Source organism: Nicotiana sylvestris, chromosome 7, assembly GCF_000393655.2.
Source record: "Nicotiana sylvestris chromosome 7, ASM39365v2, whole genome shotgun sequence".
In the NCBI taxonomy this organism is placed as follows: Eukaryota; Viridiplantae; Streptophyta; class Magnoliopsida; order Solanales; family Solanaceae; genus Nicotiana; species Nicotiana sylvestris.
In genome coordinates, this window is record NC_091063.1 from 58,443,886 (window position 1) to 58,455,449 (window position 11,564).

General features: G+C 37.3%; 1 protein-coding gene across 1 annotated transcript; it reads right to left on the reverse strand.

Annotated features, from left to right (window-relative positions):
- Window positions 1-5,974: 5,974 nt before the first annotated feature.
- On the reverse strand, window positions 5,975-6,292 carry LOC104218987 (precursor of CEP14-like). Its single transcript, XM_009769615.2, has one exon. It carries the CDS (start codon window positions 6,290-6,292, stop codon window positions 5,975-5,977), a length of 318 nt encoding a protein of 105 aa, XP_009767917.1.
- Between the last annotated feature and the right edge of the window lie 5,272 nt (window positions 6,293-11,564).

Genomic DNA, 11,564 nt, shown 5'->3' on the forward strand with positions numbered 1-11,564 from the left:
TTTAGCCGCTTCTGCGGTCCAGCTTACCTGACCCATTTTCGCTTCTGCGATGAAACATCCGCATTTGCAGCGCCGCATCTGCGGTCCACAAACCGCAAATGCGAAAATACCAGAAGCAGCAAATTTGAAGCTGCAACACAAATTCCAATTTCTCCGCTAACTATCCGAAATCACCCCGAGGCCCCCGGAACCTCAACCAAAAGCACAAACATGACCCAATAATTTATTCAAACTTGTTCTAAATCATCAAAACACCTCAAACAACATCAAATTACCTGAAACACATCAGATTCAAGCCTAAGTTTCAGGAAATCTTCCGAAATACGCTTTCGATCAAAAACCCAACCAAATCACGTCCGAATGACCTGAAAATTTTCACACACATTCCAAATGACACAACAAAACTACTGCAACTTCCGGAATATCATTCCGACCTCTATATAAAAATCTCACCTATCAACCGGAAAACGCCGAAATCTCAATTTCTCTAATTCAAGCCTAAACCTTCCACAGACTTCCAAAAATTTCGATCACGCTCCTAAGTCCCAAATAACCTCACGGAGCTAACCAAATCATAAAAATTCCAATCCGCGATCATATACAAGCAAGTCAAATATTGGTCAAACCTTTCAAATTTCAAGCTTCAAACTGAGAAAGGTTCTTCCAAATTCATTCCGATTATCCTGAAAACCAAAACCAATGATTTACATGAGTCACAAAACATCACACGAGGAAAGTCCTGCCCGAGAACTGACGAGCAAAGTGCAAAAGCTAAAAACGACCAGTCGGGTCGTTACAGGAAGTTGAGTTATTTGAAAAGTCATGTTTGTCATGTTTTCATGGAGACCTTAGTGCCTATTGCATTTTGTGGTTTGCCTGAAAGAATCTGAAAACCCATCACAGAGATTAGTTTATTTTTCAAAGACTTGTGTTCTTCCACATTAAGGGAATAAAACCTACTTCGGATGGATCAGAACATTCGTGTAACTTCTAGTAAGATGGAAAAGATATTTCCATGTGGGGTTTTTGATGTGATGGAACACCTTCCAATACACCTTGTACACGGGGCACGACTTGGAGAGCCTGTTCACTGCAGATGGATGTATCCCTTTGAGAGGTAATATTATAAGTTTGATGTAATTTTCTATTTTATTTGAATATTCTTGGCTAACCTGAAATTATGTAGGACAATTGGCAAATGCAAACAATTTGTTAAGCAGAGGAATATGATTGGAGGACCTATATGCGAAGCTTATCTTGCAAAGGAAACTGCTCATTTTTGTTCTTATTATTTTGAGAGTAATATGCCATGTGCTAGGAATAGGCCCAATAGGCACATGGTCGAATGTGTGAATGATCCATTATATCCGCCTATGTCCATATTCAATCAACCAGGCTGATGTTCTAAGGATGTTAGAAAGAGAAGTTTGAGTGATATGGAGTACAAGTCAGCTACACTTCATGTGTTGCTAAATTGTCCCAAAGTTGTACCATTTCTCAAGTAAGTATTGATTTAGTAGTTATCAAAATATAAAATTTACTGTGATTACATCTCAATGCAACTACTAAAAATATTTGATGTGTCACAGTCACTTCGTGGGTCAATTTGACCACGATGCTGTATATACGACATTTGATACGTGGTTCAAACAATTTGTAAGTTTATCCTTAAAATATTCTAACACTATGTAGGTAAACAATGTTTGGAAGTTATGCTAACTTATGAATTTTTTCAACAATATGTAGGTAAATGATCCAAATAATGGTGTAAATCAATTTTTGAAAGATATATCTTGGGGACCTGGGCTTCAGATCACAACAATGTCTAAGTACGTTGTGAATGGTTATAAGTTTCATACAGATGATTGCTCTAAAATAAAAATAGCAACAACAGTGGGGTGTGGGTTCAAGGTGGTGATGGCAACCAAGTTGGAGATATTGATTATTATGGTGTGCTCAAATAAATAACAGAACTAGAATATAGGTTGGCCATTTAAGGAATTTATACTCTTTAGATGCAAGTGGTTTGACCCAAATCCAACAAGAGGTACAAGAGTACACAATCAATACAACATAATGAGGTTAATCATACGAGGGAGAATGATCGCTATGATCCTTTCATAATTGCATATAATGTTAGCAAGTGTATTACGCTCCTTATCCATTGTGGTGGAATAAGTCCGATTGGTGGGTTGTAATCAAAACTAAGCCTGTAGGTAGGGTGGAAGTTGAGAATGTGTTAGATATTGCATATCAAAACGATATCTCCAGTGTTCACCAAATAGTGGACGAACTTTTAGAAAATGATTTGGAACATGCTGAACACATATTGGAAGAAGTTGATATAAATGAAGTAAGAATTATAGAAAACGAGGAAGAAGAATCAACTGATGAAGCTCAAACTAGTGAGGAAGAAAAATTCTCTGACGAGGAACAATACGTCGATGAGCTTTAAAAAGTTGGTTTCTTTAATAACTCTCGTTTATAACCAGTTTCTTTATATGTTTCAACCTAAATATGTATATATTATGCAGATGATAGACATGGGTCAAGGTAACAATGACGCTAATGGTTCTTAGGGTCAAGAAAAGGCTAGGAAACCAAAGAGGAGGGTAGAAGATAATACTCAATATTTTCCACCCTCTTCAGATATGCCTATGCCTATGTCTTTGCCTCCACCCCAGGGCTATTCTAAGCTGCCACAGCATCACGCACCCTACACCTTCGTGCAGACACCGGGTCTTTCGTCACAGGGCCATAGGACTATACGTCCGACATACAATCCACCTGCCTCACGACCACATGGATCACACCCATTAGCATCACATTTATCACATCGATCCATGTCACATCTACATGGATCAAAACCATCAGTGTCATAGCCACTCGGGTCACATCAATCAGTATCACAGCCACTTGCAGTCCATCCAGCTATGTCACAGTCACAGGGATCACATCCATCTTCATCAAGGACTCCATCTATTTCAGGCCTTCGCCTGCGAGATACTAGCTCTGATCCTCCTACACTTTCCACACATGCCTCTGATATACATGTTTCGGACGGTGATGCTGATGCTGGCGAAGAGGTGCATTATGATTAATATGGCATGATCATCATAGTCCCTGAGGGTGATGGGTAAGAGTTATTTGTTATTTTTACGTTTATTGTTTGTACATATTTTTCTAAGATATTAATGTGTTTTTTTTATTAAATTGCAGGTTCATCCCGAGTAATATTACTACGAAGATAATCACCAAAGCAACCAGAAAGCTTTATGAGGTCCCTTATGCGTCTTGGAGTGAATTCCCATTCTCGCTGAATGAGCAAATTTTCAATGAATTTAAAGTATAAATATTCTTTTAAGAAGTATAATTATTTATATTTATGATATTTACATATAATATTTAACTTTTGAAATACAGAGCAAGTGTGTATTGGAACACCGCTATAGCGCGGACGTGGCTGCAAATTTTTATCTCAAAGCTCGCAAACGGTTGTCACATACTTTCTCCAAAGCTAGAAAGTTGAACCAGAAGCCTGACTGATTGCTTCAGAATTTATGGGAGGATTTGCAAAGGCAATGGCTTACTGCAAAGTTCTTAGAGAAGAGCGAAAAAGGAAAGAAAGCTCGCGCATCTAAGAAGGGAGGATCCTGCACACTGGAGATGCGATCAACCTAGGGACAATAAAAAGAAGAATGATACGTAATTGCTTAATTTATTTTAATTTTCAAAGTATATATATTCTATTTATTAACTAAAATTTATGAGTTTTCAGGAAAAGAAGTTGGGACGTCCGATGAACCAAGATGAGCTATTCAAGGAGACTCATATTGTGAAGAAGAAAGAGACGGATCAAGAAAGGTGGGTCGAGGGACTAGCCTCGACTGTACATGTAAGTTTTCACTTTTCATTAAGTATTTTGATTTACTTTTATATAAATTTTGATTCAATGTAATTTTTCTTATAGGGTCAGTTCACAGCTGAAATGGAGGAATTCATACGCAGTTAGCCACCTAATGAGTCGGGCGAGCCAATCCAACCTTCGGACAAGGATGCTGAAAGAATGTGGACGGAGGCTGCAGGCGGTCCAAAATGGGGGAAGGTATACGAGCTTCCTACTAAGAAATTACATCGCTATAAGTGTGGAATGCAAGGAATAGGGACTTCCTCGCAAGCCGAGCAACTTGATGGAGGGAGCGTCTCCACTATGCGGGAGACTGTGACAAATCTCACATCCGAGCTAGAAGCGGCCAAGGAAAGAGAAAAGCTTAAAGATGCTCAGTACATTGGAATACAAGCTCAGTACCAGGGCATGCAAGAGCAACTCAAATCTCTCCTAGTTTCTGGAGGTTTTTCGATCCCCGGTCTCGTGAGTCATCGCCAAAGGCTCGCCTTCCCCGTGCTCGTTTATCCCCTCCTCCAAGTGCTCGTTCCTCCCGTCCTCCCCATGATCGTTCTTCCCGTCCTCGACAAGTAGACCCTTCTGGATACCGTCATGGTGATGAAAGTTCATCAGACAGTGATGATAATGATGTATAAAACACTCATTGTCTTTTATACACTTTGAACTAGACAAATAAAATCGGTTTTTCGAATGGGCTTGTAATAAGAATTAACTTAGTTTGGTTAGCTTAATGTTGTAGTTCTATTAAACTTTAAACTTTATTGGTTTTAATGTTGTTGTTGTGTTGTTGTGTTGTTGTGTTGTTGTTGGTATTGTTGTTGTTGTTGCTTGTACTAGGGATTTGGTATGCTGGCAGGTGGTGTAGCTGCCAAAACAGGCAGTTTCGCCAAAATAATACCTTGGTCGCTTTTCTGTTAAAAAGAATTATTTTATGGGAAATAGCGACCAAAGTTGGTCGCTAATTAACCCAGATTTGTTAAAAAGCGTCCAACTTTGATCGCTATTCCATTAAAAAAAATAATTTCTGGAAATATAGCGACCAATTTTGGTCGCTTTTGTTTAAAAAATAATTAAATTCTTGAAATTAGAGACCAATTTTGGTAGCTTATTTTTAAAAAAATTAATAAAAAAGCGACCAACTTTGGTCTCTATTTTCCAGATTTTAAAATATAATATTTGGTTTAGAGACCAAAGTTGGTCGCTATAATTTGATTAATAATAATAATAAAAAAACGTAATTTACATGTAGAGACCAACTTTGATCACTAAAATTATATTATTAAAATATTAAAGTGACCAAAGTTGGTCGGTATATTCTTTACCCGAAATATTTTGTCCTTTTACCTTAGAGACCAAAGTGTCACTAATTAGCAACTAACTTTGGTCCCTAAGATAAATGGACCAGCAATATAGCGACCAGGTCTGTTTGGACGCTTTTTGGTCGCTTTTTGACCTATAAGTGACAAACCTTGATCGCTTTTTGTGGTCGCTTTTTACCGGATTTCTGTTCTTTGTAAAATGATTGCAGGAAAGCCTAGACTTTGGTCACTTTACAATGAAAATGACACCATGGAAATCAAAGATGCTGTTCTATAGTCCACTGTCAACAAAAGCTCAAAATACCAACAACACTACTACCATTAGTACTACTATAACTAAACATCATTCAAGATTATGCCTTTTTTCCACCCCTCCCAGGTAATTAATCAACGATTATTTTCTGTTAATCTTCTATGTGACTGGAGCTCTCGACCTACCCATTAAAAGTCATGACTCGTGAGGCGTCTCTCCTATTGAATCAAACTCTCGTCGCATTCATATGTACTATATATCTTTACTCAAACAGTACCGTCATAGAATTTGAGATAAATAATTATGTCAAATTGATGATTGCCAATAGTTATACAACTACGTACATCATTCAGTAGAGACCTTAGAATTATTTTTCTGTACTCGATCGATTAATAAACTCTATAGTTACATTTGGATTAGAAAAGCTCAACTAATGTGTCCCTATTGAAATTGTCAAACACTATTGTACATATTACACTGCATCCCACTGCAAAATCAGAAGAGGCGCCGTGCATGAATTGCTCGATGGCCGATTCCAGGACTAGGGACTGACTCCAAATTGCGATCAACATGGCCGCCAGCATAATGCTTTTTCTTATTAACATTAACAAATGCGGGGTGACCTCTTTTGCTTGGTGAAGAATGTGAGATTTTTCCTTTGGGAAGGGCATTTAATAGCAAATGGGCTTCTCGGGAAGGAGCAGAATCAGTCTTCTTCTTGTCCGTGTTGGTCAAAAGTTTTCTTGCTTCAAAACATGGTGCAGTACAGACTACAAGAATAATAACCAAAGCAATGAAAAGCAAACGAGCCATTGTTACTTTAATGAGAGGGTAATATCAAGTTCGTGGGATGGAGACTGATGAAATGGAAATGGTGGCAAAAGAAAAATTGAAGTTGTTGGAATTATGAAGAAAACTGAAAGGAAAAAGAAGAGGGATTTATAGGAAATAAAAAGAGGATATGCTAAGAGAGGCGTGATGGTCAAGTTAGTTGTGCACGGTCAAGATATATTAAATGTTTAAAATATATTTTGATAGATATGAGATCGATTCCCTTCACCAGCAGCCTCCTCAGTTAGAGCTTGTCGCACCGGGCATGCCTGGTGCGGTTTACATCTCTTATGTAGTTTGCGAGCTATTGCATAATAAGCAGGTTGCCCAGTGCGCACCCGAAGGATAGCAACAACGAGTTTCCGTGTAAATTTTCCAAAAAAAAAAAAGAAAGAATATTTTGCTTGTGTTTCCTATTAAGTATCGTAGAAATTGTGCCTCGTGGAATTTGGGTAGGTACAGATGAACTAAACTAAGCCGCCAGCATTTGCTGTCCCCCATCCATGTTCAAAAGTACACTTTGCTGTCCCAGGGACGAAACTAGTGGTGCAAGAGGGCTCATCAGAACTTCTTTTGTAAAAAAATTTACGCTGCATATATCAAAGTCACTCTTTTTATGTATATATATTAACTGTTGAATCGCTTAGCTTCTTCGCATATTTACTTTATATTTTGAATCTCCTTTTAATGAAAATTCTGATTCGGCCACTGAATTGACCCTCTTACTATGCCTTATATATGCTTTTCCTATCAGTTTGGTTTGGGGCCGGGATTATGAATGTTCACTTCACTTGGTTGAGTGTATATTCATGATACTAAAGGGGGTCAAGAAAATGCACCATGTACTTGTGCACGCAAAGTCTAGTTTGAAGCCTTTTTAGTAATATCAATACTCACTTGCATTTCCTTCCACGAAAAGAGGGCTCAAAGCTTCGAGTTCATGCTGCTTTGACAAGATTGACACCGACCACTCATTGTGGTACAACACATTAGATAGAGTAACAAATTAAGGCAAAAAGAATAAAAGAAGCGTGCATGAATCAAGTGCTTATTGACAAGAGAAACTGTTTGGATGAATTTGTTTTAAGTTAATTTTAAGTCAAACTAGCTTTTAAGCCTAAGTTAGGAATTCTAACTTTTTGTTTTGGCTTATTTTTGTCATTTTAGCTTAAAAACAAGGGTTTAAAAGCACTTTTTTACTTTATTCAAACACTACAAAATAGTTTAAAAGCACTTAAAACAAGCCAATCCAAATGGGCTCTAACACTCTATAGGAGAAGATTACTTTTGTTGAAGCCCCTAAAGTCTAAACAAATTGATTTCCACCACGTAATAATTTGCCGAGGTATATATTATTGGTAGAACCTTAGTCTCATAAATATCATCATAGTTTGAATAGTGTTAGCTTCAAGGTTTCACGTATTAATTTTGATGATAACAAACCAACATATTATTAATTAAAGAACATTTACTTGTGGTAATCTTATTTTTTGCACAGAGTTATTCAAGAAAGAAGATACTGGTAAAGATCCAAACAAATATGGGAAAGAGAATATTGAAGAATTTATGAAGGAAGATTATTTTAAGAGATTTAATCTCCAAGCGTCATAAAAGAAATAATATTTGAAAGTGAAATTTCAAATATTGAATGACTTATTACAATATCAGAAGAAGAATCTACGAAAATTATAGATGGAAGGTTTTTCAACATCTTGAAAGGAAAGTTGCTAAAATCGTGGAGAAGACCTATTATTTTGCGGAACGAAGATACTATATGGAAGAGATACTACAAAGCCAAGGAAGAATATGTTTTTTATGGAAAGAAACTATATTATGGGTATAGTATAATCTATATTATGGAAATAGATTATTTTTCAAGATCAAGAAAGGAGTCAAAGATATATTGAGATCTATTAGAAAAGGAAAGAAGTACGAGGAAGCAAAGGAAAAGAATCTCAAAATGCACTTCCAAAGGAAAAAAGATCTCCATGGTACTTAATATTCAAGAATCAAGGATTTTATTGTTGTAGAACAATTAAGGAACCTTCAAATAATAATGATCCTACAAAGAAGGAAGATTTGAAAAAGCTAAGTCAAATGGACAATATTGCATGAAAGCAAATTCCTCCTGTACACATGGAAACGTCCAAGTTCATTAAGTCAAATGGCTTACATGGAAAGAATCTTTTATACAAAAGGCATTAAATTATGGTCTTGATTTTTGGAATTGTAAAGGAAAAGATCTCAAATCTATGTGAGATGAAATCTGTACAAAATGGCTTGAAGTATGTAAAGATCTCTTTAATGGATATTCATTTGTGCTCAAAGGAAAGAGTAGTTACTCTTTCAACATCAGACCTAATCAAGACAAGGATTGAGACCATATTCAAAAGAGCACGACGCAGTAAAGGAAAATTGGAGAAGCAGCAAAGGAAATCTTTTTCCAAAATTAGAAGACCGCTGCAACAGCTAGAATATTCAATGACCAAGTATAAAAGATATAGCACCTGCAACAACAAACACACACAACCTTCTATACAATTGTCTACCCAATTACAAGTTCTTTATTCTACTCTTAACAAAGATTGTAATTCACTTTTAGATTTACTGTGTACACAAAGGAGAGAAGAGAGATAGAAAAATATTGGAGAGGTAGTGTGTCCGAGAGGTTGTGTCATTGTTCGTTTCTTTGGTGAGCGAGTGAAAACCAAATGGTCATTGTTGGCGAGCGAGTGAAAACCAACTCTTGTTCGTTGTTGGTGAACGAGTGAAAATCAACCCCGTCAACGTTGGTGGTGGTCGCTGAAAACCACAAAAGCTGTACTCAATTCAATTTACAAAGAGCTCTGAAAGACAACACTCTTGCAACCCAAAAGGACTCGATTAGGATACCACATTGGTTCCGAACTAGTATAAAAATTTCTGGTGACATTTACTTTATCGCTCTCATATTATATTCCGTTCCTTTACTGTTTATTGTGATTAACACTTATTTAAATCGAAAGGACTAACAGTTCTGTGCAGGGTGTCTCTTCATAAGTCGACTAGGTCTGAAGAGTAGTTGACTAGAAATTTAAAAAGGCTACAATTCACCCCCCTCTTGTATTTTCAATTGGTTTCAGAGCAGGTCTCACATCTTTATTTTTTGCTTAACAGCAAGTGAAAAAAGATCCATGGCAGGTCATCAAATTATTGGAACCGTACTTCAAGAGAGATACTCAACAAGAAGTCCACCGTACTTTAATAGTTAATACTATAGCCATTGGAAAGAAAGAATAAAGGTTTACGTTCAATTAATAGATTATCGAGCCTTGCTAGTTATTCAGAATGGACCAAGACTTATTCTGAACAACAGTGATGGAAAGAAGCTTGTAAAAAAGACATCCATATTTGACTACACAAAAAAACAGTTGGATACTATGCAAACAAATGCTAGAGCAATCAACATGCTCTATTGTCCGATTAGTGAAGAAGAATATAAGAAAATATCCACCTGTGAGACTGCTAAAGATATATGGGACAGATTGGAAAATGTACACGGGGATGCCAACGAAGTTAAGAAAATTGAATCCACATCAACTCTTGAAGAATTCGAAAATGGTGAAGATCGAGAAGACTTAGCCGTGATACCTAGTGTAAGCACGTGATTTTTGCTTCACGGGAAATCGCTCCAAAAGAAAACAAAAATAATGACAAATGACTCTGCTGTACAATTTTTCGATTTTTCGTGGCATGTGCTGTTAGTCATTTGTGGTTCGGTCCATGTTGCATTTGATCTTATCAATCAAAATACAAAGTATGTCTGTCATGGTAATCAAACCGTAATTTGGTCGTTGAAAGAAAATTCAAAATATATATATATGCATCGTTCGTTCTAGGTTGTGATTTAACTTGCTTAAATATTCTTGTGATAATTGTGTTAAAATGTTACATTGTTGTTTGTGTTAATTTCATTATTTTTTATTATTATTTCATTTTGGTTTTAAAATTAGAAAAAAAAAGAGTGAATGAAAATCAGTTTGGGCCCAAGAAATGTAATAAAAAAGGCCCAAAACCGGCACACCAGTCCAGTCCAAGTCCGGTCTGCCCAAGTACGGACCCAAACGACGTCGTTTTAGGGACGGTTAATCTGAGCCATTCATCTCCATTGATCCGATGGCCCTTACTGGCCCTCATGACCCGACCCATTCCCATTTTAACCGACCCCCTACTTAACCAAACGACACCGTATTGTTAAGCTTCCCCAATCCTGACCATCAATTGTAATCAATCCAATGGCCAGGATTGAATCACCCTCCCCATATATAAACCTAACCTAACACCCCACGCCCCCTATCCGAACCCCCCTCCACTCATCTTCCTCACCAAGCCCTGAAACCCCCCGAAACCCTAGCAGCCGCCCTAGTTTCCCCTTCACCAGAACCCGGTGGCATGAACGCCGGTGACCACCTCCTGAACACCCTAAGACCCCCTCACTCTCCTGAACATGGATCTGTTACTCCCTAGCCTCAAATCACCTCCCATCGTCTCGAATCTGGATTTGAAGATTTGAGACAAAACTCGATCTATGCCAAACCTCACCATCTTCATACCAGACACTCCCCTGACCTCCTTCGTGACCAAACCAGGCCTGGTTTGGTCCGAATCTACCCACAACTTCTAAAAAATCAGATCTAAAAATTTAGACCTTAGAACACATGAACCTGGGGAATCCGGCTAGCCTTAACGGGGGTTTGAGGTCTAATAAACCTTAATCAAGGTGTTCTCATGTGAGAACACCCTGATTAAAGTTTGTTCGGCCTCAAAGGGTCAAAGTTGAGTCAGATTTGGTTCAGTTTTGTTTGGACATTTTTCGGTAAGTTTTCTTTTCTTTTTTGTTTTATTCAACTGCTAGTTAAGTTGTCAGCATGTTTCGTTGTGTATGTTTGTTATTTTTTTGTTATTTTCCATTCGGATTTCTTCCATCTATGTCAAAGACCTTTTATTTGGTCAGTTGATTTTCTGTGTGTTCTGAATGTATTCTGTGGTATACATGATCTTCAATTAAATTAGTCGTCAAATGAGTTAATTCATATAGGTTCCCAGTGATTGAACAAAGTTGTCTGAAGTCATTCGGGACTCTGTACGTGTTGTTTATATGAACGATTGATTGTTATGTGTTACGATTAATATAGTCGAGTCGATGTATGTCGTCAATTAGTTTCAGTCATTAATGGTAACAACTTGATCCGTGTTGTTTATTTCTACTGTGATC